The 25,570-nt window shown below is 38.7% G+C and overlaps 1 protein-coding gene across 2 annotated transcripts in view; it reads right to left on the bottom strand.

The window, feature by feature from the left end:
• Positions 1-3,439: 3,439 nt before the first annotated feature.
• Positions 3,440-25,570, bottom strand: part of PDS5A (PDS5 cohesin associated factor A) — a 78,051-nt gene continuing 55,920 nt past the window's right edge. Inside the window, exons 20-33 of one of the 2 annotated variants that reach the window (XM_054633097.2) lie at positions 23,651-23,774; positions 22,343-22,501; positions 22,019-22,087; positions 21,222-21,358; positions 20,431-20,554; positions 19,962-20,166; positions 19,339-19,453; positions 16,185-16,317; positions 15,490-15,609; positions 14,322-14,384; positions 10,280-10,419; positions 9,170-9,275; positions 6,402-6,754; positions 3,440-4,640 (exon numbers count right to left, since the gene is read on the bottom strand). In XM_054633097.2, the coding sequence (XP_054489072.1) occupies positions 4,637-4,640; positions 6,402-6,754; positions 9,170-9,275; positions 10,280-10,419; positions 14,322-14,384; positions 15,490-15,609; positions 16,185-16,317; positions 19,339-19,453; positions 19,962-20,166; positions 20,431-20,554; positions 21,222-21,358; positions 22,019-22,087; positions 22,343-22,501; positions 23,651-23,774 (1,852 nt within the window). In that variant the 3' untranslated portion in view covers positions 3,440-4,636. Of the gene's footprint in view, positions 4,641-4,662; positions 5,354-6,401; positions 6,755-9,169; positions 9,276-10,279; positions 10,420-14,321; positions 14,385-15,489; positions 15,610-16,184; positions 16,318-19,338; positions 19,454-19,961; positions 20,167-20,430; positions 20,555-21,221; positions 21,359-22,018; positions 22,088-22,342; positions 22,502-23,650; positions 23,775-25,570 lie in introns of those variants that run through there. The other variant, XM_077177602.1, reaches the window with a different exon arrangement.

Here is a 25,570-nt window from a genome sequence, read left to right as displayed (position 1 = left end):
GCTGCAGGGGTCACCATGAGCCTGACTTCCTCCTGCTGGCCCAGCCTCTGCAGGCAGAGTCCTGGTTAAAGTGTCAGGACCTTCCCCAGGCAGAGAGAAGATGCTCTGCTGCAAGTTAGAAAGGTCCTTCCAAGAGATGAATGGAAGGATTTGTTCCAAGGGTAGGACTGCCCTTTGCCTGGTGTGACACCAGGGCTCTGAGGCTCACACATCCTCCAGCACGTGTGGTGCTGACCCAGCTGGGCTGCAGAGCTGCTCCCAGCACTGCCCGTGTGCCTGCGGCTTTCTCAGCGAGGGAACAGGAGCTCTGAACTGCAACAAGCCCTTGGCTGTGCTCCACTCATCTCTTTACAAGCAGGTGCACATGCCAAAAACTTGCTCATCTCCTTTCAGACTGCAAAAAATAGGGCTGGGAAGCTCCCCCAAGTCAGAGATGTTCCCATTCTGAATCTAAAGTATACAAGGGAGTGATTTGTGGCACTAGTCATCCTGTGGGTCACCACACTGACTTGGTGCTAAGGAATCTCTGATGGAGTACTGGGTCATTCACCTGCTTTGGTCTCTCATTCAGAAATTAAAGGACATCCTGGATCCACTCTCCTGACTCAGGCTGTGCAGCTAGGAAGGGACAAGCTGTCAGCAACCACTTCCAAGTTCTGCTTCTCAGGAAGTTCTGTCTTGTTTTCTGTCTTTGAGGAACTGAGGCAAATCAATCCACAGAATGTGTGGATTAAGAACTCTTCAGGAATGGAAGCTACTGTTGGTCTTTGAAGTTTAAGAGTATTTTATAGTATTGTTTGAGCTTCCTTCTGGCCATCTGAATACCAGGGTACTCATCAGCATGATGTTCCCTCCTGTCAGAAATGCAAGCAGGGGAAGCCTTCAAGGGACACAAACTGCTGCTGTACAGGACTTTGCTCTCCCTGCTTTTGAACACCTTGCTGCTCCCTGTGCAAATCTGTTCCTGCACCCAGATACAGTGCCCTGGGCTGAGCCCAGCCACTCTGTGACTAATGCTTGGTTATCAGCTCACTGCACCTGCAGCCAGGCTGGCAAGCAGACTGCACAGCCCAGCTTCCTTAGTTTGGGCTATTTCCCTGAGCACCAGTTTGAGATTTGATTTCCAGGCACAAACAGAACTATTGCTGCTGCTAAAGACAATAACCAAACACACAGGCAAGAGAACTAGGATCCACATGGATGATTTCTTAAGAAGCAAGTTTCCTGTGTTTTGCAAATGTTTGGTGGTCCTAAATCTTTCTTTATCTTCAGAGGAAACAGTTCAGCTGTTACAGCCCCATCAGCTAACCTGACATTCAAGAGCCAGTCTGATGCTGAACTTGGTCCAACATTGTGAGCTATGTATCTACCAGCTGGAAGCACATTTTAGATAGTATTTTGTTATTTATGAGTTCTAAAACTTACAGGGCTTGTCAGCATGTGCAAAAAAGGTTTGTAGTGCATGCTGTTTCTCCTGTTTAAGATTGCTCTAGACAACATTATTTTTTTATCCAAAACAACTACTCAGTTTTGTTGAGTGGTAGAGGTTTAATTTAGTACATTACAAAGCATGCTTCCCTGTCTTACTGTGACTAAAGCTGTGCATCAGAAGACAGAAAAAAACCAGAAATAAATGTGTATCTGCTAAGAAACACAGCCAAACTTTTATGAAGATAAGAACTTAAAAGATGACAAGAACTAAGCTCTAAGTATGTAACTGAATGTGAAACCTCAGCACCTTTAAATCCTGCACTGGTAAAAAGCCATAAAGAATGGGTGTTATCAGGCTTCCTATTAATTGCACATTAACAAGTGAGAAAGTCTGAGCATCAGTTTCCTTATTATAATGGGAGAATCCCCACTCTTATGTACAATATTTGAAAACTGATAGATGGCCAAGCCACACACACACACCCCACACCACCCCCCTTTCCTTTGAAATACTTTGCCTTCAATTCCAGAGTTTTATACTCATTACTCTTTAATAGCTCTTCCTTTTAAGGGCTCAGCAGCACTAGCAATGCAATTACATCTGTGTGAGAGTGGTGCTGTGCTCTCTGCCCTGGCTCTCCAGGCTGCTCCTGTGTGCAGTCAATGCCACCCAAGGCTGGGGCAGCTCCTGACAGCCCCCACAGCTGCCCCGAGGGTTTTGGGGGGACAGGGCAGGCAGGGGCACTCTGGGCACAGCCCTGGCTGGGGCAAGCTCTGAAAGAGTCACTGGGGCCACCCCTCTGCTGGTTCTTGTAAGCTGCATTTTGGCTCAGCCTATTGTGCCTAGCATAATTTGCTACATCAATGTACCAACTTACTCTACTGATAATCAGCATATGAAAATAACTCAAATGTCCACACACACACCAAAAAAAACCCCCACCAAAACAACAAAAAACAAACAGAAAAAAAAAAATAAATATAATTCCATCTGGAGAAAGACAACTGAAAACCATGCTCTGAGCATGGAGTGAACCTCCAGAAATCTCTCCTAACCTATATCATTCTATTATGACTCACTGAGTAATGTGACATTGTAACTAACTAAACACTGACTAAAGAAGATAAAAAGGAAAAAATCCAATCATTACCCACTTAATAAAAAACAAAGCTTTTGGAAACAAATCTGAACTATTTGCAAGATTTGTCAAGTCCAGATTTCAGATTGTTAAAAGCACACCATTAAGTACCAGAACTCATTTCTAAGAAAAAGCAAGGTTTTTTTTTCTGGTAGCACCAGAAAACTTTGAACTAAAACATTTGAAAATTAGTTTAAACCAAAACACTCGAACTTTCATGAAATTGAAGTATTTGACCTGAGCACTAAAAAGAAACTGCATTACAATCAGTAAATCCAGCTTGTGAAATTGTTTCAGTTTTAGAAATCAAACCCCTGACAGATGTATAATTAAGCGATTTTATAATCTTCTCTCTGTCAAAAGCATTCCAAATCCTTCAGGTCAAAGCACTGCAGCTTGCTTTAGAGGGGAGCTGTGCACACTGCTTTATGCACAAAGCCTCATTTTTGTTACAGAAGAAAAATAACATGAGCTGTGCACACTTGCTCAGAGAGACTTGAGTCATGCTGAGGAGCACACAACTGCACCCTACCCATTCCAGCAGCACAAGCAATCCCCAACTCATGCCACCAGTACCCAGCTCTTCTATATGAACCAAGGGATTTCAAAACAATTTGCAGAAGAGAAATGGGGAACAGAGGCAGTGGGAAGCAAAGCAGATTCCTCGCTGTCACTCTGCACACAACCCAACCCCCTTCACAAAATAAAGCACTGTAACTTCACCTCAAAAAAGTAACTTTTTAACTACACACTGTCTGCATTACAGCTCCTTCGCTCTGTACAGCACTTCTGTCAATGTCCAAGCCATGTACAGACACAGCAATTATGTTTTCTGTGAAAGAAAAAAAAATTAGAAAAAGACTGCCACGTGACACCTAGAAGCGTTTATTTTATGCAACAAACTTAAATATGATCATGTGTACATAAAAGTGTACACTGTATCTATGCTGAACAATGCCAGGAAACATAATATTGATGCAACAATCTTCTAAAATAAACATTAAAAAATGAGCCTGGACAGGAAGACAAAATGCAAAACAGACTTACTTCCAATCAGCACAATGCTTAAAATTGAGAGCAATCCTAAACATTTCCAACTTTCCTTACAAAGCTGCCAAAGTCCAACTATTTTTAAAAACTGATTTTTTTTTTCTTTACATCAATAATAAAAATCTGGTGACAAACATTATAAAATCAAATGCTGGACTGTCTTTACTCCTTTAAAATTTAGAATATTCCAACAGAACCGCAGGAGTAAAAACACTTAAAAGTGATATATGTTTTTATAAAACAAACATCAATATGTACATTTATTGCAAATTATATTAAACTAAAATGGAGGGAAAATTAAAAAATGAAATGTCTACTTGCGAATTAATAACAATTTTAAGTGATTACTTTCCCACTCTGATAAAAATCAGAAAGCAACATTTATAAAATTGCCACCACATGACTTTTCATAGCAGGGAACTGAAATCTGTACATCTTATTTTTGCAGAAAAGTAGGCAGGCAGAAAGAATTATACATAAAACAGTCTCCAAAAGTAAAGCAAAAAAAATTTTTGTGATTTTTTTTTTCCTCTAGTCTTGTTTAAAATCCATTCAGTAGACTTCTACCTTTTCTGTGAAACATGGGAATACCTGGCTCTAGGATCATGAATTTTCAATGTCAGTGTAAGGACCTTCTCTGACTTCCTTTAAAAAAAAAATGCAGCATGAAAGTTAATGGTGTAAATACACTTTTAAACTCCAGAATGCAGGAACTGGAACCAAGTGTTAAGCAATTTGCTTAATTATTGACTTTTCATAAAAAAAGTCTCTGGGGAAATAAGTACAGATGCTTTTAGCCTCTTTCTCAAGAGTTTCTGCTTTACATTTCCATTGAGAAGGATTAATTTCATGTGAAAGGGAAGCATAGTTTTCCTTCTGGTTTCAGAGCTGAAAGCTGTGTGTTTTGAAGTAATTTCAGTTCCTGTACAGGAAATTTCTGAATCCTAGTTTTTGCAGAAGCTTGGAGCATGCCTTATTTGGCCTTCATTTCCTCCCTTTTCGAGCAAGTTTTCTTTTTACCTTTATGAGGGGAGAAAAGGAAATGAGTTAATTGTAAGGACATGGAAATCACAAGTGATTCTGAGTCAAAATCCTACCAAATATTGTTTAGATTTTAGCTTTTACACTTCTTATACTGTGATTCTTCCAACTGCATCTTGTACCTTCTTAACAATTACATAATTAATTGAATACAACTGAACTTCCTCATTGTACATTCCCGATAAACTTGAAACTACACAACTTGAATTGTGCATTTTATAATTCCACACCAAGTAATGTTTTTCTCAGCATCAATATAAACAGTTATCCACTGCTTTTTCACTGGAATCAGAGATTAAGAACAGTAACTTGATCTAATTAACTACAATTACCAAGGTTTATAAAAATAGCCCATTTTACTTCAGAATAGGCACTACTTTAAATGTTTTCCCAGTACTTACAGTAACTTGTACAAGTCTACTTAAAAGCAAAAAACCTATCAGAGCATTATTTACACACAAATTTCTTTGAATTCTCACTGTATAAACTACAATAAAGAAACAAAAACAGAGAATTGTCCTATATAAGATGCCTGCTACACCTTAGGGAAGCCTCCCTCTGCTATCTCTGTATCCTCAGTATCTTCCTGGCTGCTCCCACAGGCCTTAAAAAGATCCATTGCATTTTGAGAGTATTCTGAACTTGAGTCTATCTCCAACAGTGAATCTCCATCACTTCCAAGCACCTGGCTTCTGAAAAACGTTAACAATGTTTTGGTATTTTGTCCAAGAAACACTGAGATATTACACATTTTAAAGATGTTATCTGATACAGTAGCTTATTAAAGGCTATGGATAGTGCAATTTGTTCTGAAGACTTGAAGGAATTTGACATTGCAATTTGACATAAACAAGCATTGCAAGGCAGTACACAAATATTACACTCTTGACAGACCATTTTACTGCTGTATAAAGCTTACTCTTAGAAGAAAAGGTAAAACTATTTTTGTTCAAGGTTCTCTGCAAGATCTTCAACTTGCAAATCTCAAGAAAGAAACTATTCCAATGATTCTTTCTTCCTTTAGATCATTTTTGTGATTTCTTAGAGCACACTGGTTTGCAGACCTTTGGACACTTTGGCATTAATTATGTACCAGGTCCAGCAAAACAAACCTCATGTTAATGCTTATTATGAATTGCTTGTATTGCAAACCAAGTCAACATGCTTAAACACTAAAGTAGCCCAGATTATCATCCAAAAGCTGTTTTGTGGTTTACAAAGTTCCAAATGTAATTTTCAGTTACTTAAAATAGACATTACAGTACTGCTAACATTAAAACAAGCACAGACCCAAACTACCAGAAAATAGCTACAGCTGGCATTACAAATTTCCCTGTGCATTAAAGACAGTCAGTTTCCAAGGATTTGCTATACTGAAGGGAGGCACAGCAGAGTAACCAAATGCCAGCATGCCTGGCATTAATGAATGCACTGAAACACCATCAACTCTTGGTTCCTTTAGACAGCAATTCTAGGAAGGGGAACCAGGATGCATTAAAATAGCATTTGGTGAAAACAGGTTAAGTTTATCCTGTTCTGACCAAACAAATTAATTTCTCCAATTCCAGCTGCCCAGGTACTTTGAAAAATAGAACTCAATGCAACATATGGTTGCAACATCTGCTGTGGTTTAGTTGTGCCCTAAACTATGCTAGGTCGGCTGTAATTGTAAACTCAGGGTCTGACTTGAGACAGGAAAGGACCACCTCCCACCCCATGTATTTAATGATGTATTTTTACCTCTGTAGATCAATTTGTCTCTGTGCTGCTGCTGGCTTTTTTGCTGTGTCTTGCTGTTTTGGTGCTTTGGCATTACCTGCCTCTAAACTCCCTGGGCCTTCCTGGTTGGCTGCTGCCCTCTTCCTTCCCCTGACAGGTGCTTTGTTTGTTTCCTCGTTTTTTGCAGTGGTGCCCTGAGGTTCTGGTTTGGTTGGTCGCCCTCTTCTGGTTTTTGCTGCAAGCGATGGGCCTGTTTCTTCTACACTTTTTTCTTCTGTTTTTTGATGAATATTCTCAGTTCCAGATGCTGTTGCTGTTCGCTTTTTCCCACGTTCAGTGCTATTTCCTTGTGTTGTCTGATCAGAATTCATCTCCTAGAAAATAAAAATCATGAATGTGAAGAAAAAAAGATTCCCAAAGGCAGACCCAAACTGTTACCTCCTTCCATCAGAAACATGAGCTTTTAAAACTGTATTGTTATGAAAACACATCACATGGTCTTAGATTTTGGACCTTATCCTTGCAAAAACATTTTCTACATATTGTGTAATGTTACTAACTGCAGCTAATCTATCTTTTAGTGGTGTGAGAGAGACTACAGTAAGAATAATTATCTTTATGAGCCCCTCCCATGATCATTTTTCTGGACAAGTTCCTTTTACTGTCTCTTTGTCAAATGACAAGAGAAACCTGAGGAGCAAAGAATTATTTCAATACAGCAGTAATAATTTCCATACATGCAAACTTTGAGACCAACATTCAGTAAAGGTGCAGTTTACTGAAGACCTAAGTGCCAGTAAAGAAAAACCCAAGGAATAACGAAGTAAGATCACACCAAAAATGCAACTTGCTGTGTTTGTTAATTCTTCATCATGTCTGAATGGGTATGGCCTACATGCATGTTCTTCTCAACACACTGACCAGGGTAATGAAGTGATTGGATACCATGAAGAGGTGTCTGTATATGTGGAACAGAAAGGGTTAGCAATGTACTTCTCTACAGAGAGCAGCATTCATATGGAATCAAAGAGGAAGCAACTGGATGCTAAGTCTTCATTTGGACACTGACTTCCAAAGCAGCTGGGAGAAGGGCTGGAGAAAAGGATACTGAAGAAGTATGGCTGGGATGATTCTGCAATTTCCAACAAACCAATGCCACTATTCTAAGTGCTGGATCTGAACCAAGGACTGTTTCTGTTAAATATTCTACTAATGTTTCTTATGTGTTCAAATGAGTCAGGCAATCTCTGTAACCTTCACCACTGTTCCAGCAGCTTCATAGGAGACACTTACAGTTGCTATTCATATATTCATATGAACTTTAAAGATTCTCTGAAATTTCAACTTCAAGAACCTAGAAAGCATTTTTGAAATTTACTTTATATGTGCTTTGCCTAACTTTCTATGTGATGATACAAATCCAAAACACCTGCTTATTACTCTGATTTAATCTAACAGAAAGAGATTAAGCAGATATATAACTTCTTAAAAAGCCTAAATCTTCTATGTATCCCTACATTATTACAAAAATCTACTTTAAATCACAGAATCATCTAGGTTGGAAGTGATCTTCGAAAATCATCTTGTCAAACCTGCTGACAGTGGGGCCTCAGTGGTTATCCAGGGCTTTGACAAGTCAAGCCATGAACACTGATAATCCACCACCTTTCTGGACAGTCTGTTCCAGTGTTTCAATTTCTCCACAGTGTTTTGGGGGGTTTTTGTATTTTCTTTTCCTGCTTGCATCCAGACAGAATTTCCCCTGAAGCAACTTCTTCCAGCAGCCTTTTATCCTTCCAGCAAACAGCCTTGAGAACACTTCCTTCCATCCATCTTTTCCATAAATATCTTGTAGATGCTGAAAGACTGATTGATCCTCTCCAAGGCTTCTCTTCTCTAAGCTGAAGAAACTCAACACTTCAAACCTTTCTTCACATAACTTTTCCATGCCTTAATCATCTTGGTCCCCCTACAAGGCTCCCTCCAGTTTTTGAGTATCTGCATCAAACTGGGGGGGCAGCACAGTATTCCAGGTATGGCCTAATGAATGCCAAATGGAGTGGAATAACCACATCCCTCTATTGCTGACTACTCAGGACACAGTTTGCTGTCCTCACTGCAGCCAAGGCACACAGCCAGCTCATGCTCTGTTGGTTATCCACTGGGGATGGTCCCCCAGGTCCTTCCCAGCCAACCTGCACTCCAGCCAGGCAGATCCCAGCATGCTGAACAGCTGCTTGAGTTACATCTGTCCCAGGTGCAGGACTCAATTGTGTTAAAATTCATGCTATTGTATGTTTTCATAAGTTAAAAAATCTTTATGATTTACACATGGTGTTCTCTCTTTAATGAAAGGGGGGTGAACTATACCATATATTTTTAATAGTTTAATTAAGATTTTAGTTGTGACAAAATTTCAAAGTTAGATGTCTATTTCATGCTGTAGGACCACTTGACATTTTCTTGGCAGTAACTTCAGTTGAAGCTACTACAGGTGTGAATTTTCACTCTGAATCCCAGGCTCACTGTTACTTATATTGGAAAATGCAGAATAAATGTGGCAATATTTTGGAATTTTAGAGAAGTCTATTCAAATGAGTGCTATAAATTACTCTGGATAAAATAAATGGCTGTTCTGAAGACATGGGGTCCTCTGTCAGGCTGGGAAACTGACACAACTGTATGAAATGAAACTGGATGTTACCAGCTCCTCAGAGAACTGGTGCACTGAAAATAACCCCAATGTCAAACTTATTACAGACATCAGTCCATAAAATTCCTGGACATACCTTGTTTTTCACAGGTTCTGTCTTTGCTGGTGTGACTGAAATAATCCTCACAGGATTTTCATCATTTTCACTGACTCCGGTTTCTGATATATCTGAACTTTGTTCCCTGGGAACATCATGGAAGACATAATAAACCAAAAACATACAGAAAAGAAGAAAAATGTTTGGAATCATTTGGGGTAAAGAAAAGGGGGTGAGGGGAAGAGGAATCAACACAATAGGCTAGATTAGCTTAAAAACAACTGAATTTGCCAGAGTCCACACATGTATTTTCTTTCCCAGAATTGGGAAAGGTCTGAAAGGAATTGGCTGGTCATTGAGCCAAATCCCTCACCACAGACACACCACTGTATAATGACTTCTGCAAACTTAAGACCAGAACTCTAAAATAGCCTGTGTTCTTTTCCCAGATAAAAAAGAGTCAATATTGGAAAATGTAGTGAAGAATAATAAACACCAATAAAGCCCAAACTTCACAGAAAACAAAAGAACAAAAAAGAAAAAAGTAAGATTATTGCAACTTATATCATGCACACTTTACAGAATGAATTCTGAATGCATTTATACTTCTCTTTGGCCTTATGAAATGTAGCAACAAGACTTGACTTTCTCTGCTTTCTTTAATGCTTTATCTTAGTCAGGTAATCAATTCCAAACCAAATTAAACAGTATTAAAATCTGAAATTGCAAACTGTTTCTCCAGACAACAAATTTTAAAACTTCACATCCATATAAAAATAATGCTTGTTAGAAGAAACACTGAGTATTGCCATCATATGTTGCATCTTTCCACTGAGACCCTGGCCTGCTTCAACAAGCTCTTTTTATCATCCTTAATCTTACACAGATCAGAATATTCCATCTATCTCAAAATAGTTTCTTGTTTCCAATCAGGATTAATTGTAATTTATACATCAAAACATCATAACACAAACTGAACCAAAAAGCAAGTATGGAGATTTTATCTATTGAGAACTACATTTTCTAAAACTGGACAAAATAAGGACCCTCTTCCAACATGTAAACACACACAACAAATCATCTCCTCCTGCAAGCACAGTGGAGACCATTAAGTAAAGAGGTGATGAAAGAAATGTTGGACTCCCATACCTTGATCTGTTTCCTGCAGAAGAGCTCAGCTCAGAGTTTACACTGCTTCCAGTCTCTGATCCTGTAGTCCTAATATATGGTCTCCTTCCAGTTGCAGATAATGGTTTGTTTACTGTGCCTAATACACCGGTTGGTTTTGGCTAGAAAAAAATGTTTAAATATTAAAATATGCAAACTTCAGATACATATTTAATTTTACAAATATTTGCTTGAATATTTAAAAATACTTTTCCTGGGATAACAGTCTTGATCACAATACCATCAGTTTAGAGCTACTAATCTTATCTTTACTTTAAAAACATTGTTTATCCTTTTACTTCTTGTGATTTAAAAGCCCTTCATCAACTGCTCTTCTCCCTTGCATGCTTTGAAGACATAGCAGCTGGAGAAGTCTCAACAAAAGCCAAAATGTTGGGCAATATTAGAGTTGAGAGCCTCTGGGTAAGGATGAATGGGAAAGCAAATAAAGCTGATATTGTTGTGGGAGTCTACTACTGACCACCCAGCCAGGACACGACCAGCAATGCATCAGCCTACAAGGAATTAATCACAGGATCCTTCTGCATCAACTGTCCTTGGCCTTATGGACAACCTTGGCCCTGGATATAGGGGACAGCAGACTTTGGCTGCTGTAAGACTTTTGGGTGCTCTGGGAATCTGCTGTAGAAGGTACTGCCATCTATGAATGCTGGTCCCTTTTTAAGAACCATCTCTTAAAGCATAGGAGCAGGCAACTGCAAAGTGTAAGGTGTCAAGCAAGTGAAGCAGACATTCAGCCTGGCTGAGCTAGCTGAGAAGGCATCTTCTTCTGGAAGTACACAGTATTTGGAAGCAATGACAGACAACATGGCAGGATTACAGAAATGCTGCTCACCACTGTAGGGAGAAAATTCATGTGGCCAAAGCTTGATTAGAGTTCAAGTTGGCCAGCACCATAAAGGTCACAAAAAGGGTTTATTAAGATATGTCAAAAGCAAAAGGAGGATCAGAGATAACACTGGGCCATTACTTGATGAGGCTGGTTACCTCACAAACAGGAGGTGACAAAGCAGAAACATTTAACCCCATCTTTTCCTGTCTTCAACACCAATGATGGGCCCTGGGACCCCAGAGCCCTGTGTTACAACACTATGTCTGGAGGGAATGATAAACAACCCCAGTTCCCTCAGCTGCTTCTCGTAAGACTTGTGCTCCAGACACTTCACTCATTTTGTTTTCCTTCTTTGGACATGCAGTAAACTCAGCCACTCAGCAAATGGAGTAAATAAATTATTATATTAAAAAATAATATCTTTAAGTAAATACTGTGCAGAATTAGTACTAGGATGATGCAGCCACTGAACACGTGTCCAGTAACAAGCCTTTTCTACAGAGATTGCTTTTTTTGCTAGTCAGTGTTTTCCAGCATCTGTAGTATCCTTCTCCCACCTGCTCCATCATAACTTCCACCCATGGAATTATATTTTCTTCTCCGGAATACCTTAATTTATTAACTTGGCCTCTAAGGAAATGTAAAATTACATGAAGAATGTGATATGCCAGTTATGAAAACCTCCTTAACTGCTCTCCAGAGACAAAATATAGAACTTCCTGTTGCCTACTCAGCCTGAGCACATGGGTCAAGTCATCAGCCACAGCAAGATCTAAAACACTGTAACTGTATCACAGAACTCCAAAGAGATAGTGTTTACTTCTAAATCATATTTATATCATTATATGCAGAAAAGTAATATAAAAATATAACACAAATGTATAAATATAGTACTTCAGTTAAAACTCAAGCTGGCCACTGCAATGGAAGATAAAAATTTGACAAATACATTAACAAAAGGAGGGCCAAGGAAAACCTCAATGCTTTACTGGACATGGAGAGAAACATTGTAACCAAGGATAAGGAAAAAGCTGAGGGATTTAATGCATTCTTTGTCTCTTGACAGAAAGGTCAGTTATTCTCAGGCTACCCAGCCCCTGAGCTGGTAGTCAGGGACAGGGAGCAGAACAGATCCCCTGCAATCCAGAAGGAATTAGTGGCCTGCTGAGCCATTCTGACACTCACAAGTCTATGAGGATGGATGGGATCCCCTGAGGGTGCTGAGGGAGCTGATGGAAGAGTTCACCAAGCACCTCCATCATTTTTTATCAGACCTGGTTAACTGAAGAGGTCCCAGATGACTGGAGGTTGGCCACTGTGATGCCAATCTACAGGGAGGCCAGAGGGAGGATCTGGGAGATCTACAGGGCTGCCAGACTGATCCTGGTGGTCAGTAAAGTTATGGATGATCTGCTGGTTATTTTGAGTGCAATCACATGGTGTGTACAGGGCATCAGGCCTAGCCAGCATAGATTTAGGAAAGATGGGTCCTGCTTGAGCAACTTGATCTCCTTTTATGATCAAATGACCTACCTAGAGGATGAGGAAAGCCTCTGGATGTTATCTACCTGGACTTCACTGAAGCCTTTAGTGTTGTGTCCCACAACACAGTCTTGGAGCTGGCAGTGCATGGTTTGGACAGTGGCACTCCTCACTGGGTTAAGAACTGGCTGGGTGGTCAGGCCCAGAGAGTGCTGGTAAAGGTGCTCCATGCAGCAGTGCCTGGTCACTACTGGCGTTCCCGAGGGAGCAGTGCTAGGGCCAGTCCTGTTTACTACCTCTACTGATGATCTGGACTAAGGGATTGAGTGTCCCCTCAGTCAGTTCACAGATGACACCAAATGAGTGGCAGTACTGTCTGCTGGAGGGCCAAAGGCTCTGCAGAAGGACCTGCACAGGCTGGATCAATGGGCCAAGGCCAACGCTATGAAGATCAACAAGGCTCCCTGCCAGGTCCTGCACTTGGGTCACAACAAGCCCAGGCAGTGCTACAGGCTGGGGCAGAGTGGCTGGAATGTGGCCCAGTGGAAAAGGAGCTGGGAGCACTGGCTGAGAGCTGCTGAACATGAGCCAGAGTGTGCCCAGGTGGCCAAGGAGGCCAATGGCATCCTGGCCGGTGTCAGAAATAGTGTGGCCAGCAGGACCAGGGCAGCAACTGTCCCTCTCTAGTCAGTACTGGCAATGCCACACCTTGAATCCTGTTCCCAATTCAAGGTCCCTCACTGCAAGGACACTGAGGTGCTGGAGTGGGTCCAGAGGAGTGCAATGCAGCTGGTGAAGGGTCTGGAACAAAAGTCTTATGAAGAGCAGCTGAGGGAGCTGGGGGTGTTTAAAAACTCTACAACTGGCTGAAAGGAGGTTGTAGCCAGGTAGGGAGTGGCCTCTTCTCCCAGGCAGCAAAAGACAGGAAAGAGGCAATGGCTAAAAGCTGTGCCAGGGGAGGTTGAGGTTGAACATCAGGAAAAATTTCTTCACTGGAAGGACTGTCAGGCATTGGAATAGACTGGCCAAGGATGTGGTGGAGTCACCATCACTGGAAGTATTCAAGAAATACTCAATATGGCATTTAGTGCTGTGGTTAGTTGATACGGTGGTGGTGCTGTGGTGTTGATATGGTCAGTGGCTGGAATCAGTGATTTTAGAGGTCTTTTCCAACCTTAACAATTCTGTGATATCTCCTACTGTTGTATTGAACCTAACTCTGCGTTACGTTTTGGAAAGCCTCTCCCAGAGGTGCTTTGCTTTGCACATATAGGATGTTAGAATCACAGAATATCTCCAGCTGGGACTCCCTGAAATAGATGTTCAAAAGTGCATAGACATCTGCACCTGAATTTAACAGCAATAAAAGCTATATTAAAAATATTACAACTAAAAATTTAAGATTGCCAATGCTAGTGGTATCACAATTCTCTATATGCATCACAACTTTACACCAAGCTTACTTCAGTAATAGAAGAAACTAATCAAGAACCTGTACCCCAGTGCACAGATAACAATCTTGGTGTTGAGTACTCATCAGGTAGTATGTTCAGGGAATTAATTATATGTCATCAAATAGAGTTACAAAATTACTGTCCATGAACTCTTAATATAATTTAAACACAGTCCAAAACATTTTAAAAACCATAAGTAATATTCTCAGGCTTGCAACTTGCCAAAATACAGTACCTTTCCCGTCAAAAGAAGAACCCTTGTCTCTTCTGAAATGTAATTCCTGTCATTGCAGAAATCCTGCATAAAAAAATAAAAATTAGTTTGTATTCGATGTCTCAATCTCACCTCTTTTTTTATATACACTCAACTAACTTCGCAGATGCAATTATCAAGAGTTACACATATTTCACACCACGCAACCTGCTGACTAATGAATCAATCTAATAAAGACAGGTCAAACTCGTATTTTGGTGGAGATTTACAGTGAGCATTACTGAATGACAGTATGCCATACTTGAAATTGGGATGACCATTTTTCCTTCTAAAATGACATTAATTTTTTGAAATTATACAAAACTGCTCTCCCTATTTGTTCACTTGCATGTTTTTAATGGGAAGTCCTAACAGAGGAAAAGAGGTGCCATTTTCTCTAAACAAGCTGAAAGTTGTTACCTTTGTCACACTGAGTATCAGAGTTTACACAGACCAAAATCCCGTAACTGAATAAAGGCACCAGCTCACTGTTACATGGCATCTGCCATTTCACAATTAAATAGGAAATAAATTTTGCCTAAACAGCCTCTGGAAAGGCAGTTAATTAACAGCCTAGGGCACTGAAAAATGTCAGCCAGGATATTCTCCAGGACAACTAAAACATCAGGTCTGGTCCAGAGAATTACTTGTGCTCCCCTAACACTTTTCAGAAGTAGGTCTCTTGGAGAGCAGTAGTGCCACTCCTGACAGCAGAGCTGTACTTGCCAAAGCTAGTAATAAGAGGACCAACTTGTACAGCAAGCAGAATAGCCCAACAGCTACTAAGAGACAGTAACATATCACAGATAACATAATGTTCCCTTTTTTCTGATTTGCATTCTAATTCAGATATACAGTCAGAAAAATACATATATTCTCATATATTCACTTGTAAAACACACTAATGAAGTGATTCAGCAATTCATGCCAACATATCAGCATTAATTCCAGTTAGCTCTCACCTGGTTACAAACATTTCTGTCATGTGTTCATAATAGAGACAGCACAGCACAGAGCTGACTTTAAAAAATTAATTGCTGATAATAAAATATGCATTTCCCACTCATTATCTTACAGAGATAACCATGGATCAATCATCAAAAAAACCTATTTCCCCTTGTTACTTTGGAAATAAAATTAACAAATTTACCTTTTCAGGTTGTGTAAAAAATTTGGTTGGCAATACAGGGTCCTTCGGTGAATCTGCATTGCACAAAGCACTTTTGCTGTTGATTACACATAGTGCTACATCACATACTGTGTAAAGTTTCTGGAGAAAAAAAGAAGAAAAGCATGCTTTAGGAATTACTCACTGTTTTTACAGTGTAGAAAGAATGTGGTAGTTCAAAAAATTTAAAATATGTGTTTAAATAACCACCACTAAGGACATTTTTAATAATTATATCATTAACCATACTGCTGATACTATTTATAAACCTAGTAATACTTTACATGACTATGCTGTACAACTGAAACTCTTGCTCAATCAAATCACCTTAAATGGTTTCTCATCTCTGCTAAAAATGAATGGGTTTAACAATAACTGTATAATGCAATATTTCCTCCCCCAACAGCAGAAGATACTTATGTGAAGAATCTAGGCAGCTGTTAAAATAAGGCAGGCAGTAGCAGGAATACTTTCAAAAAATGCAGGTATTATGTACTGGCTGAAGTCAGCAAGGTTTTGCAAGAATGAGATTGGAAACATACAGACAGTGCTTGCAATTAGTAGTGTCTTTAAAAAACCATAAAAATGTCAGAGCTAGTTCTTTCAGACTTCCTGCAAATCCTGCTTTTGAAACCTTCAGCTCATCACCCAGCACTAATCTCAACTGCATTTCTTACTTCATTGGCCTTTGGCTCATCAGGAGACTGAGCATCTCGGGTAAGCTTGATGTTTTCTGACATCTTTTTCATGAAGGCATGGCTATTGTTTTCATTCTTTGTCATTAAAACTTCAAGCATGAACCACAGGCACCTAAAAAGTCATAAAACCACAAGCAATTACACTCCAGCTTTTATACTACAGCTCCTACATACAGCAACGCTTCACAAAATTTTGTTAGCTGTACTAGCTTTTTCTTAAGAAACCAAAATCAGTTTGAAGACATAAACAGATAACTTCATATAATGGTGTAAACAGAGTCTTAATTGTCCACACACAGTCTTAATTGTCCTCCTTTGAGTAAACCTGCCAAACTAGTGTGCTTATTATTACCTCTGTAAATACTGCCCAGCCAATCAACTTTTTTCTCTTCCACATATGAATAGAAACAGGACTTCTGGAGCTATCCTTACCCAAATGAAATTCTGTAATGACTACCTTGAGCACCATGTCCCTATCAACAGTGGACCATGAGCACACTCAAGGCAGTCTTGAACAAATCATGCTGCTGCTAGACAGTTATCCACATGAGGTGGATTAAATACTGCAGTTCAGAGAGGAGAGGAGATCCAAAAATCACATCAGATTCTTCCTAATGTTCCATATGGGAGGAGAATTCTCCCAGGTAAAACTTAATGGAATTAGCCTTCCTAGGTTTCTTTCTTTAAATCTTGCTTACTTATAGTGAGACTACATTAAATTTTGACTGAAAGTTTGTTTTAAATTTTTTTCAATTATGATATAAAGCCCAACTGGTCCATCCATGCTATCACTTGCTATCAAGCTCCACCACTGCATATGGTTAGAGGGTCAACAGTCACTGTAAGGTAAAATAGTGCTTGGTTGGGAAAGCCATACAAATTCCTTGCTCACAAAAGCCCCCATCTTCTTACCTGATACAAACTGTAATGAAAGAGATGAAGGAACATCTCTCTCAAAAGCTCAGAGGCTAATGCTCCATCAAAATACTTACAGAGCTATCTGATGTTCAAGAAACTAAGATGTCTCCAGTCTGACTTGCATCCAAGAGCTACAAAAGCTATAGTAAATCAATCAATCTGTCTTTACATCCATTGTAAATGTCTTTTACAATGGATGTAAAGGCAGCTTTACATCCATTACTGTTTTCAAGAACTTGAATAGGATGAATACAGGAGCAGTAACTTACCACCCTGACCCAGGTTCTGCAAAATCCAGTGTTACCCCAAGATTACTACTGAGAGCACATTATACTCTGGTAATCCCAGTTAACTCATGTCAAATTCAATAGCCTGACTTTCCTACTAAGTAGGCAAATTACATAAATAATTATCAACTTTGAACAAGACCTTTGCAAAACACCAGTGGGATTTTATGTAAAAAAATATCCACCTAGAGGAACACAGTCACATGAAGTCATTCTTTGTATCCATTTCAGTAATTTCATAATATGAATTAGGAAGAGAAAGATACTTGAGACAATATAAAGATAAAAAACAACCAACCCCAAACATAACCCTACAGGATAAGCTTAAAAAACAACATCAGTAACAGTAAGTATCACAGATAATGGTTCAGGAACTGCTAAGCAGGCATTTACTGTACATCACTGTATCTAGGCCATCTTAACCAAGACAAACTAGGGAGACACCTACAAAACACATTGCAAACCCTGTTTTTCCAACTTTGCAAGCATCTGTGTTAACACTTTCAAGTGAACACTAAGACATTCAGAGCTGTTAAAAGAAACACTGTATCACATTGAATGGGAAACATTTTTCTCATATCTCAGGAGACTCTTCAGAGAAGTATTCCTGCCAAAATTCCCCTACAGAGTATTTCTTTGTTTGGAGCAGTCCCTTCTGGCTAGTTCAGCCAGTCTGTGACAAACATGAGGGAGGAAATTGGACAACAAAGGAAAGCTATACAAGGACTGTCCAAAAAAGCTCTGCGCACTAGAAAGTGCTTCTCAAAGGAAGTATTAACTCAGTGGCTGCCAATCAGAACTTGTTCCCATGCATTCTGGATAAAGTACATACTGGAGGATGCTTTCAGATGGTGCCAGGAACAGGGAGTGCTGGGACAAAATGTAGACTTGTTGGTAAGGTAAAAAAAAATCTTCACTGACTTCAGGTGTGAATCAAGAAACTCAGAAATGAGAACACACCAAACTTTTCATTTAGAGAAAGAATCAGACTTGGACTGTGAGAAGTGAAGGTGCAAAAACCATTAAGATCTGAACTAGTCTATTGGTGCCAAAACAGAACTGCTTTTTGGATGATGTATATTGTAGTATGTGGTCATACATGCCTAGTACAAAACCAACAAAGCTCCGTTTCATCAAAAATCAGTACAACAAAAAACTAAAACATTAAAACCAGAGCTGTGTGGTGAGAGAGACAACATGCTTAAACAATTTTAAAGTGTTAACGATTTTCTAAAATTTTAAAATTCATTGCAAGGCATAAAGAGCAAAAGAAGCTATAATTAAGATGTAAAATATTATTTGAGTCACACAAGAAGGTCTCAATGTGGAAAGAGTACAGAACAAGCTCCTGCCAAGTATGATGGTATTGTATACAGTAATCCATGCTGAATACATTAAGAAGTACTAAGCCTGCACTGCTGATTTATAGTGCAAATGTAAGTCAGCAGCAATTACTTAGAATGAATTTTAGTAGGCTTGTATAGGAAGGGGAAAATAAGGTTCCAGTGAGGCAGGACCTACCCAGCCTCACTGTTTTCAAGTCTTGGAGAAGCGCCCTATTTTAAAAGTTCCAAAATATTTGATCTAACATTACTTGACATCCTATAAATATTCCTAGGCACCAAGACAAGACTAAAATCATTGCTTACTTTAAAAGAAGCATACAAAAATCACTAATTTGGTATACTACAGTGTGACCTACAGGTCACCATTTGGGCTTTCAGAATATACTGCTAAGCAGTTATTGATGCCTTCTTCCCATGGTTAAAGTGTTCCAAATTTCCATTTTCCATTTACTGGTTTAAAAGATACTGTTGATAAAACAAATATTTCTTCTTCCTAATTAGTATTTTCCACTTCCTAATCAGTTTCTTTCCAAGCCCAGAACAATTCTCAGCATAAGAATTCTAGAATCACTTGACACTTACTCTTTGACATCACGAAGCTGATCAACATCCTGAGGTTTTGTGAAATCTGGATCATGTGCCAGTAAGTGAATCATATACGGCACCACATATTCAGGCAGCAAGGACAGCAATTTTTCTACAGTAACAACAATAAAAAATTGCTTCTATATTACACACATACACATGCATCATAAGGAAAACATTTTCAAAGTACAACTTTTTCAAACATGAAATATAAAATTTTGACTTGCATTTTCTTCCTACTGACTTTACTTTTAATGAATCATTAAAAATAAATCAACATGTTTTACTACTACAAAACTACTTGGTCTTGCTTCAGAAAGGTGGTCATAAAGCCTAAAAATATCAGGACACAAAATTTTGGTTTTTGAGCAAAACAACTACAACCATAAGAGCACTGTATTTTACATCCATAATTCTCAGCAATGTACAGAGTAGTATTTTATGATTTATGCTAATACTGAACTAGGTAAATTTAGATTTGAATGTGTCTAATATAAAGATGAGGAAACAGATTAAACTTACCTAATGTTTCTTTAGAAAAACCAATTGCTTAAGGTGTAATAATTATTCCTTCCAGTTTACTATTATTGTATTCTTAACAATTTTAGTGAAATACTAACCATTAGCCATAGGATTCTGCTTAATATATTCTCTTCGTATACTGATGTTTTTGAGCAAGCACTGTCTGGCATGTGCTCTTCTCTCCTTCACAGGGTCTTTGGCACACAAAGCAAAGATTGCCATATATTCCAAAGGGAGCAGTAACTTCACAAGTGCCTTATGCAGCTTCTGGGCAAATATCTGCCTCACTTGGTAGCACTCATCCTATAGCAACACAAACCATAAAAGTGCAACCATCAAAATCCTGGTCTTAAAAAAAAAAAAAAAAAGGCATTCAAGGTGGAATTATGAGGAGGCTTTCTAAAGATACGAACAGAAGCAGCACTATTAACATGTGAAATTAAAATTTCAATAACTTGTGAAAGCTGCAGTGAGGAACAGAATATACTCTGTAGCAGCAACAAAAGCTCAGACGTAAGGACTCAGAACTCAATTAAGGGTCACTTCAATTCTAATGCAATTACTTACATTAATGACGAGCGCACAGAGCTGGAACTGTTCTGGGGTAATTATTTCATGGTAACAGGGCTCCTGTGCAAGCTTCATTATTGCACTACCAGCAGCTAATCTCAGTCGAGACATATCTGATTTACTAAACATGGCAGAGAAAAAACCCAAATAATTAATCACAGCTCACCACAACTATCTGCATGTCTCTAATTTCTTCTTTTTACAAGATCAATGACATCCCAGCAACACAGCTCTAGATCAAGCTAAATTAACCCTACCAAATTTGTAAAAAATAAAGTGCTTTACTTTCCCCACAAAAAACCCTCTACTTTTGAGTAAAATAATGCAATTAGAAGAGTCAAGTTTCTTGTTTTCCTATCACTGTCTAAATTAAAGCAACGCTTTTGCCAGTTTTTCTCTTTTCTTCCTTCACCCTCAAGATGAAGTTGAGGTGCAGCTACCTCACAGTTGGAATGAAGAAGCTCCACCCAAGATAAAATCTAACATGCCTGGGAGGTGGTTATCACTCAATTGTTTTCAAAGATAGCTCTGCAGGTATTCTACTCTCTACAATGTCTTTTACTAGGAAAATCATCTAATTTGGAACTCTGTAGGTATTAGCAGATTGCAAGAAAGGGAGTATCTAACATAATTTCATGCTGCCACTCCACTCCTAATATTAATACTCTGATCAAATCTGTAGCCAACATGGTGCTGACCTTAACATTCCACAAACACTCTAAAAGAACCAACATTCCTTGAAATTCTAATACAAAATTTATGGAAGGCAGCAAGGAACAAACTCTGACCTGATTCGCTTCTGTTCTGTCAAGTCTCCTTCGCTGACGAGCATAGCTGACAACAAGCGGAGTGTGGAATTGGCGGATTTTGACTGGTTGTTCTTCATACCCAACAACCAGCGCACCAAAAGTTTAATTGCCTGCACCTATCATGCACAAACAAATCAACAATCAACTTACTTGCCAGAGCTGGTAAGTTACTAAAACCCACTGTTGTCAAATTGAAATTCCCATAGATTCCTGTGTACTAGAGCGGATACATTTTTAAAGGAAGAGAATGAAGCAGTAAACGTTTAGAGTGAAAAAGAAGAATCAGTATTTCTGACCTCAGGAGACTACAACTATGATGCACTGTCTTTGCAAATTTGCATCTGCCAAGGATGCAGGATACTTGATATATGATTAAAAGTAAAAGCAACTAGATAAAAATTCCTAGAAATGGCCATAATTAGATTCCCATTCATCGGGGCCTCAATTTATTTCAAATCTGTTTACAGTCAGTAAAGTCAAATCTGTTTACAAGTCAGTAAAGTCAAAGTCACTTTTCTTATAAGGAAAACTACAACTTTTGAATTTCTTGATCTTCTCAATGCTCTGAATAATTAATATCAGTAAGTGAAGACAACAGAATGCATAGTTTCTATCAGTTTCATCAGTTTTGTGTATAATCCACAAATATAATAATATTCTAATAGGACTAATACAAAAACACTTGAAGGGATTTCATCTAATATTCCCCACAGCTTGAAGAAAAGTAAATTTTTAATTGCAGATATACACATCATTGCAGTCAGCAGATAACTCACCTTAGCTAGTACTTCTGGAGAGACTTCTTCATCTGGAGACCACAATTTTCCATTTTTCTCACCTGTTGACTATAGAAATTCATATAAGTATACAAACTGGTTCAATCCATACAGAAAATCAAGAAGTAAAAATAGAAGAAGGTAATGGATTAGGCTTTCTTTTCCAAAAAGTACGTTTTATAATGCAATTATCACTGTACTAACCACTTAAAGAACATTACTTTACGGACTCACTTGACAAAAAAAGCTCTATTCCCCACAGAGCTCATAATAGGCTAACAGCATAATAAGCACTTACAAAAAAAAAAAAAAAAAAATTCTTACCCTGTCATTCATTAGGAGATCTTTCACAATGAAATTTGCAACAACAGATTTCATTGGAGAAGCAAACTGGTCTGGAGCCAACATAGAAATGTGACCCAAAGAGACCAAGGGAGTTATAAGCTGTTCTGGTACATCAGCATTCAAACTTCTACTAAGAGGCTGGAGAAGGAAAAATAAAAAAAATTCAAAATTCAGCTTCAGTTAATAAATTAACATGTCTTAAAAGAGTTTATTTTACTGCTGTATTGCTGATGCATTTCACTGCTTTTCCAAAAGAATTAATAAAATCAGCAATCGGAAGTATAAAGAATACAATTTCCTATTCAACAGAGTAAATAAAAATCCCATATAAGGTAAGGGCAAAACAAATTCTATATTCTCTTCTTATTTTAAAGTGAAACACGTTCAAACCTGAGTGACATGGGAAAAAACTTTGACTTAATTTCGTTCAGAAGTTGTGAAAACCTGAATCCCAACTGCCAATGGTAGAAAACAGTAGCCAAAACCTTGGAAACCACCAGGGACATTTCTACTAGCCATCAGTATTTACCTTCCAGGTAACAGTCACCAGGACAATTCCTGTATCACCCCACACCATTGCATCAGATTCTGGTATTAGGGACGGAACAAGCACTCTCACAGAACTCTAAGCAGAAATCGAACTCTGCAAACTTAATTCAAAGCTTTTCACCTTATAAATTATGCACAGGCTCAAAGACAGCCAAGATTATGAACCTAAAATATTTTACAAGTGCAGATTAATAATGTTATTATTTAAAAGACTACAGTGAGAAGTAATAAACTGCTCTGTATAGAATATCTTTTTGCTTAATAACTTGTCTAAGGAAGCAGTAAGTGAGCAGTAAGCTGATGCTTGAGCTTACAGCCAAACATAGTTTTCTGCACTAACTGCCCTTGTGAGGCAAGGCTGTATGTGTAAAGACCTTAAAGCTGGGTAATTCAATACAGCTTGAAAGCAGGGAATGTTATCTCCCATTTAGTATCTGCTAAATGTGTCCCCATGGGATTTGCTGTGGATTGAGCCAGCATATTTAGCTTACTTCCCCCAAACTTCTCCCATGCAGATAAAAAGAAAAATCTTTACCTATCAGACATGAGAATATTAGTAAATTGTGACTTTAGGAAACAAATATTAATAACTTGCTATTGTAAAATTAATGACTTAACTACCATACATCTGTAGGCTTTCTGACCTCATAAACTGTTACCTGTTAATAAACAGTAGGAATTAATTTTAATTACTAGTATCAATTAATAACAGAAACAAATCTTAAAGGCAACACATACCTCAAAGATCTGTGCAAGTTGTACTTCTTTATTTGAAAATATGGCATGTATACAGTGAACAGCTTGTTTTGCCTGATGAGGAGTGCCTCTTTTTGCTTTCTGATGCAAAATCGGAATTAGTGTTCTGTGTGAACATTAAATAGAATACTTCAAAATGCAATTTGCAATCTACAAAAAAATAAGTATCTTCACACACACAAATCTATTGTCACTGTCTTATAAATCAAGTATTCCTTTGAAGTCTGTTCAGGAAAGATCACAATCATAAAGTAAAAAGCAGGACGGAACTGTATTTAGCAATACTTGAATATCTGACTGTATGAATACAAGAAGGAAACAACCCACAGGAAAAAAAATCAAACATAATAGAAAATAATGATCAAAATAAAGCTATTTAGGCTGTAAGGTTGGGGCAACATGACAGTTTCAGCTAGGATGAATTCCTGGACTTATTATCCAAGCCTGGGAATGACAGGGCTGAAGAAAAGCTGTGAAAGCTAAGAATAACCACTGAACATCAGTGTGCTTACAGGCTTTTATAACCAGAACTTTTAACCACAATGTATACCCAAGCAAACAACTGCCTTGCTGTGAGATTTTGAATCTCCTGCAATCTATCTGCTGATCAGAAGGCACAGAAGGAAAGTGCAGGGCAAAAGCCACTCCCGGTACCAGGTGCAGGCTGGTCAGACTGTGCAGTGTCACTCCCCAGACAGTGCTGGAAGGCAGGCCTGTCCCATCAGAGCTCAGCAGCTGAGACTCAGGAGGTTCACCCTGCAACTCATCCAGTAACTAACATGAAAAAACAAAACCACCTAGAAAGAGTCGGACACAGAAACATCCCCAAAAATCTCCCTGCTTTCTTGAAAAGCTCTTTGACAGTATTCAGTACATGGATTATTCAGCACCCTGCTGACACATTCTACATAATCAAAATCAGCAACCGAGGCTAAAGAGCAACTTGCTGGGTTGAAAGAATCAAACCTCAGTTTCCTCAAAACCCCCACAGAAACCAAAACCAAACCAAAGACCCTGAGAAACATGTTAACAGTATCCTGAAGTAGAAAATCTCTTCTCAAACCTGCCAAGATTCCACAAATTGGATTAAGAGCCAAAACAGGACAGAATTCAGTAAAACCTACAGTTAAAATAAGTTTCAATGGCTAACCTACATTTTTCATGGTATTAAGTACATTAAAGTGTCTTTGCCAGGCCTTGGTGCAGCAGTTACAAACCACACCTCAGCACACCCCAACTCACACAAATCTGCAAAAGGTGAAATGTTGACATGCAGCTTTACATGTTTACATCTACAAGTTTACACATGGTCCACAGGCTCTGTTTGAGCATGGCCAGTGCTTTCATCAGGGTTCAGAGTCATACGGTAGTCTTTGTCCACAAATGGGTACAAAACCCCTTATCCATTTCCTATACAAGGAAGAAGAACTTGAGCTGTGGCTGGTGAACAGTGCTTCAAAGGATGGCAAGTAGCCTGCTCACAGAAGCATTTTAAAAACCCCAAAATACAAACAGGTCCCTTGAAAAAAATTATCTTCTTGATTGTATCAGATCGTTCATTTATGATAAAGATTTCTGAATACATGAAGTCTGGAATATCTCCTTGTCCTCAGATGTCTTTTTCTTTGTGTCAAGTGTAAACACTGACATGGCTTTTCAGAAAGCCAACGTGACTTGCCTGGAAACCATGCCAAGGATGCTACCTCCACTTTAACAGTTACATTTTTTTAAGTTGAGACCTCCCAGACTAAACTTCACCAATACCTGGCTAAGGCACAAAGTCAAAGAAATGTCAGCAATACCAGATCCTTTGAGAGAAAATGATATAGCCCAGCAATAGAATATTGATCAAATTCTGGTAGGGAACCAAAGACACTTGGGACTATACTGGGAACTGTACTC

The sequence above is a fragment of the Agelaius phoeniceus genome, chromosome 4, assembly GCF_051311805.1.
Source record: "Agelaius phoeniceus isolate bAgePho1 chromosome 4, bAgePho1.hap1, whole genome shotgun sequence".
Taxonomy (NCBI): domain Eukaryota; kingdom Metazoa; phylum Chordata; class Aves; order Passeriformes; family Icteridae; genus Agelaius; species Agelaius phoeniceus.
Note: the sequence above shows the minus strand (reverse complement) of the source record. Positions and strands in the feature narration are given on the sequence as shown.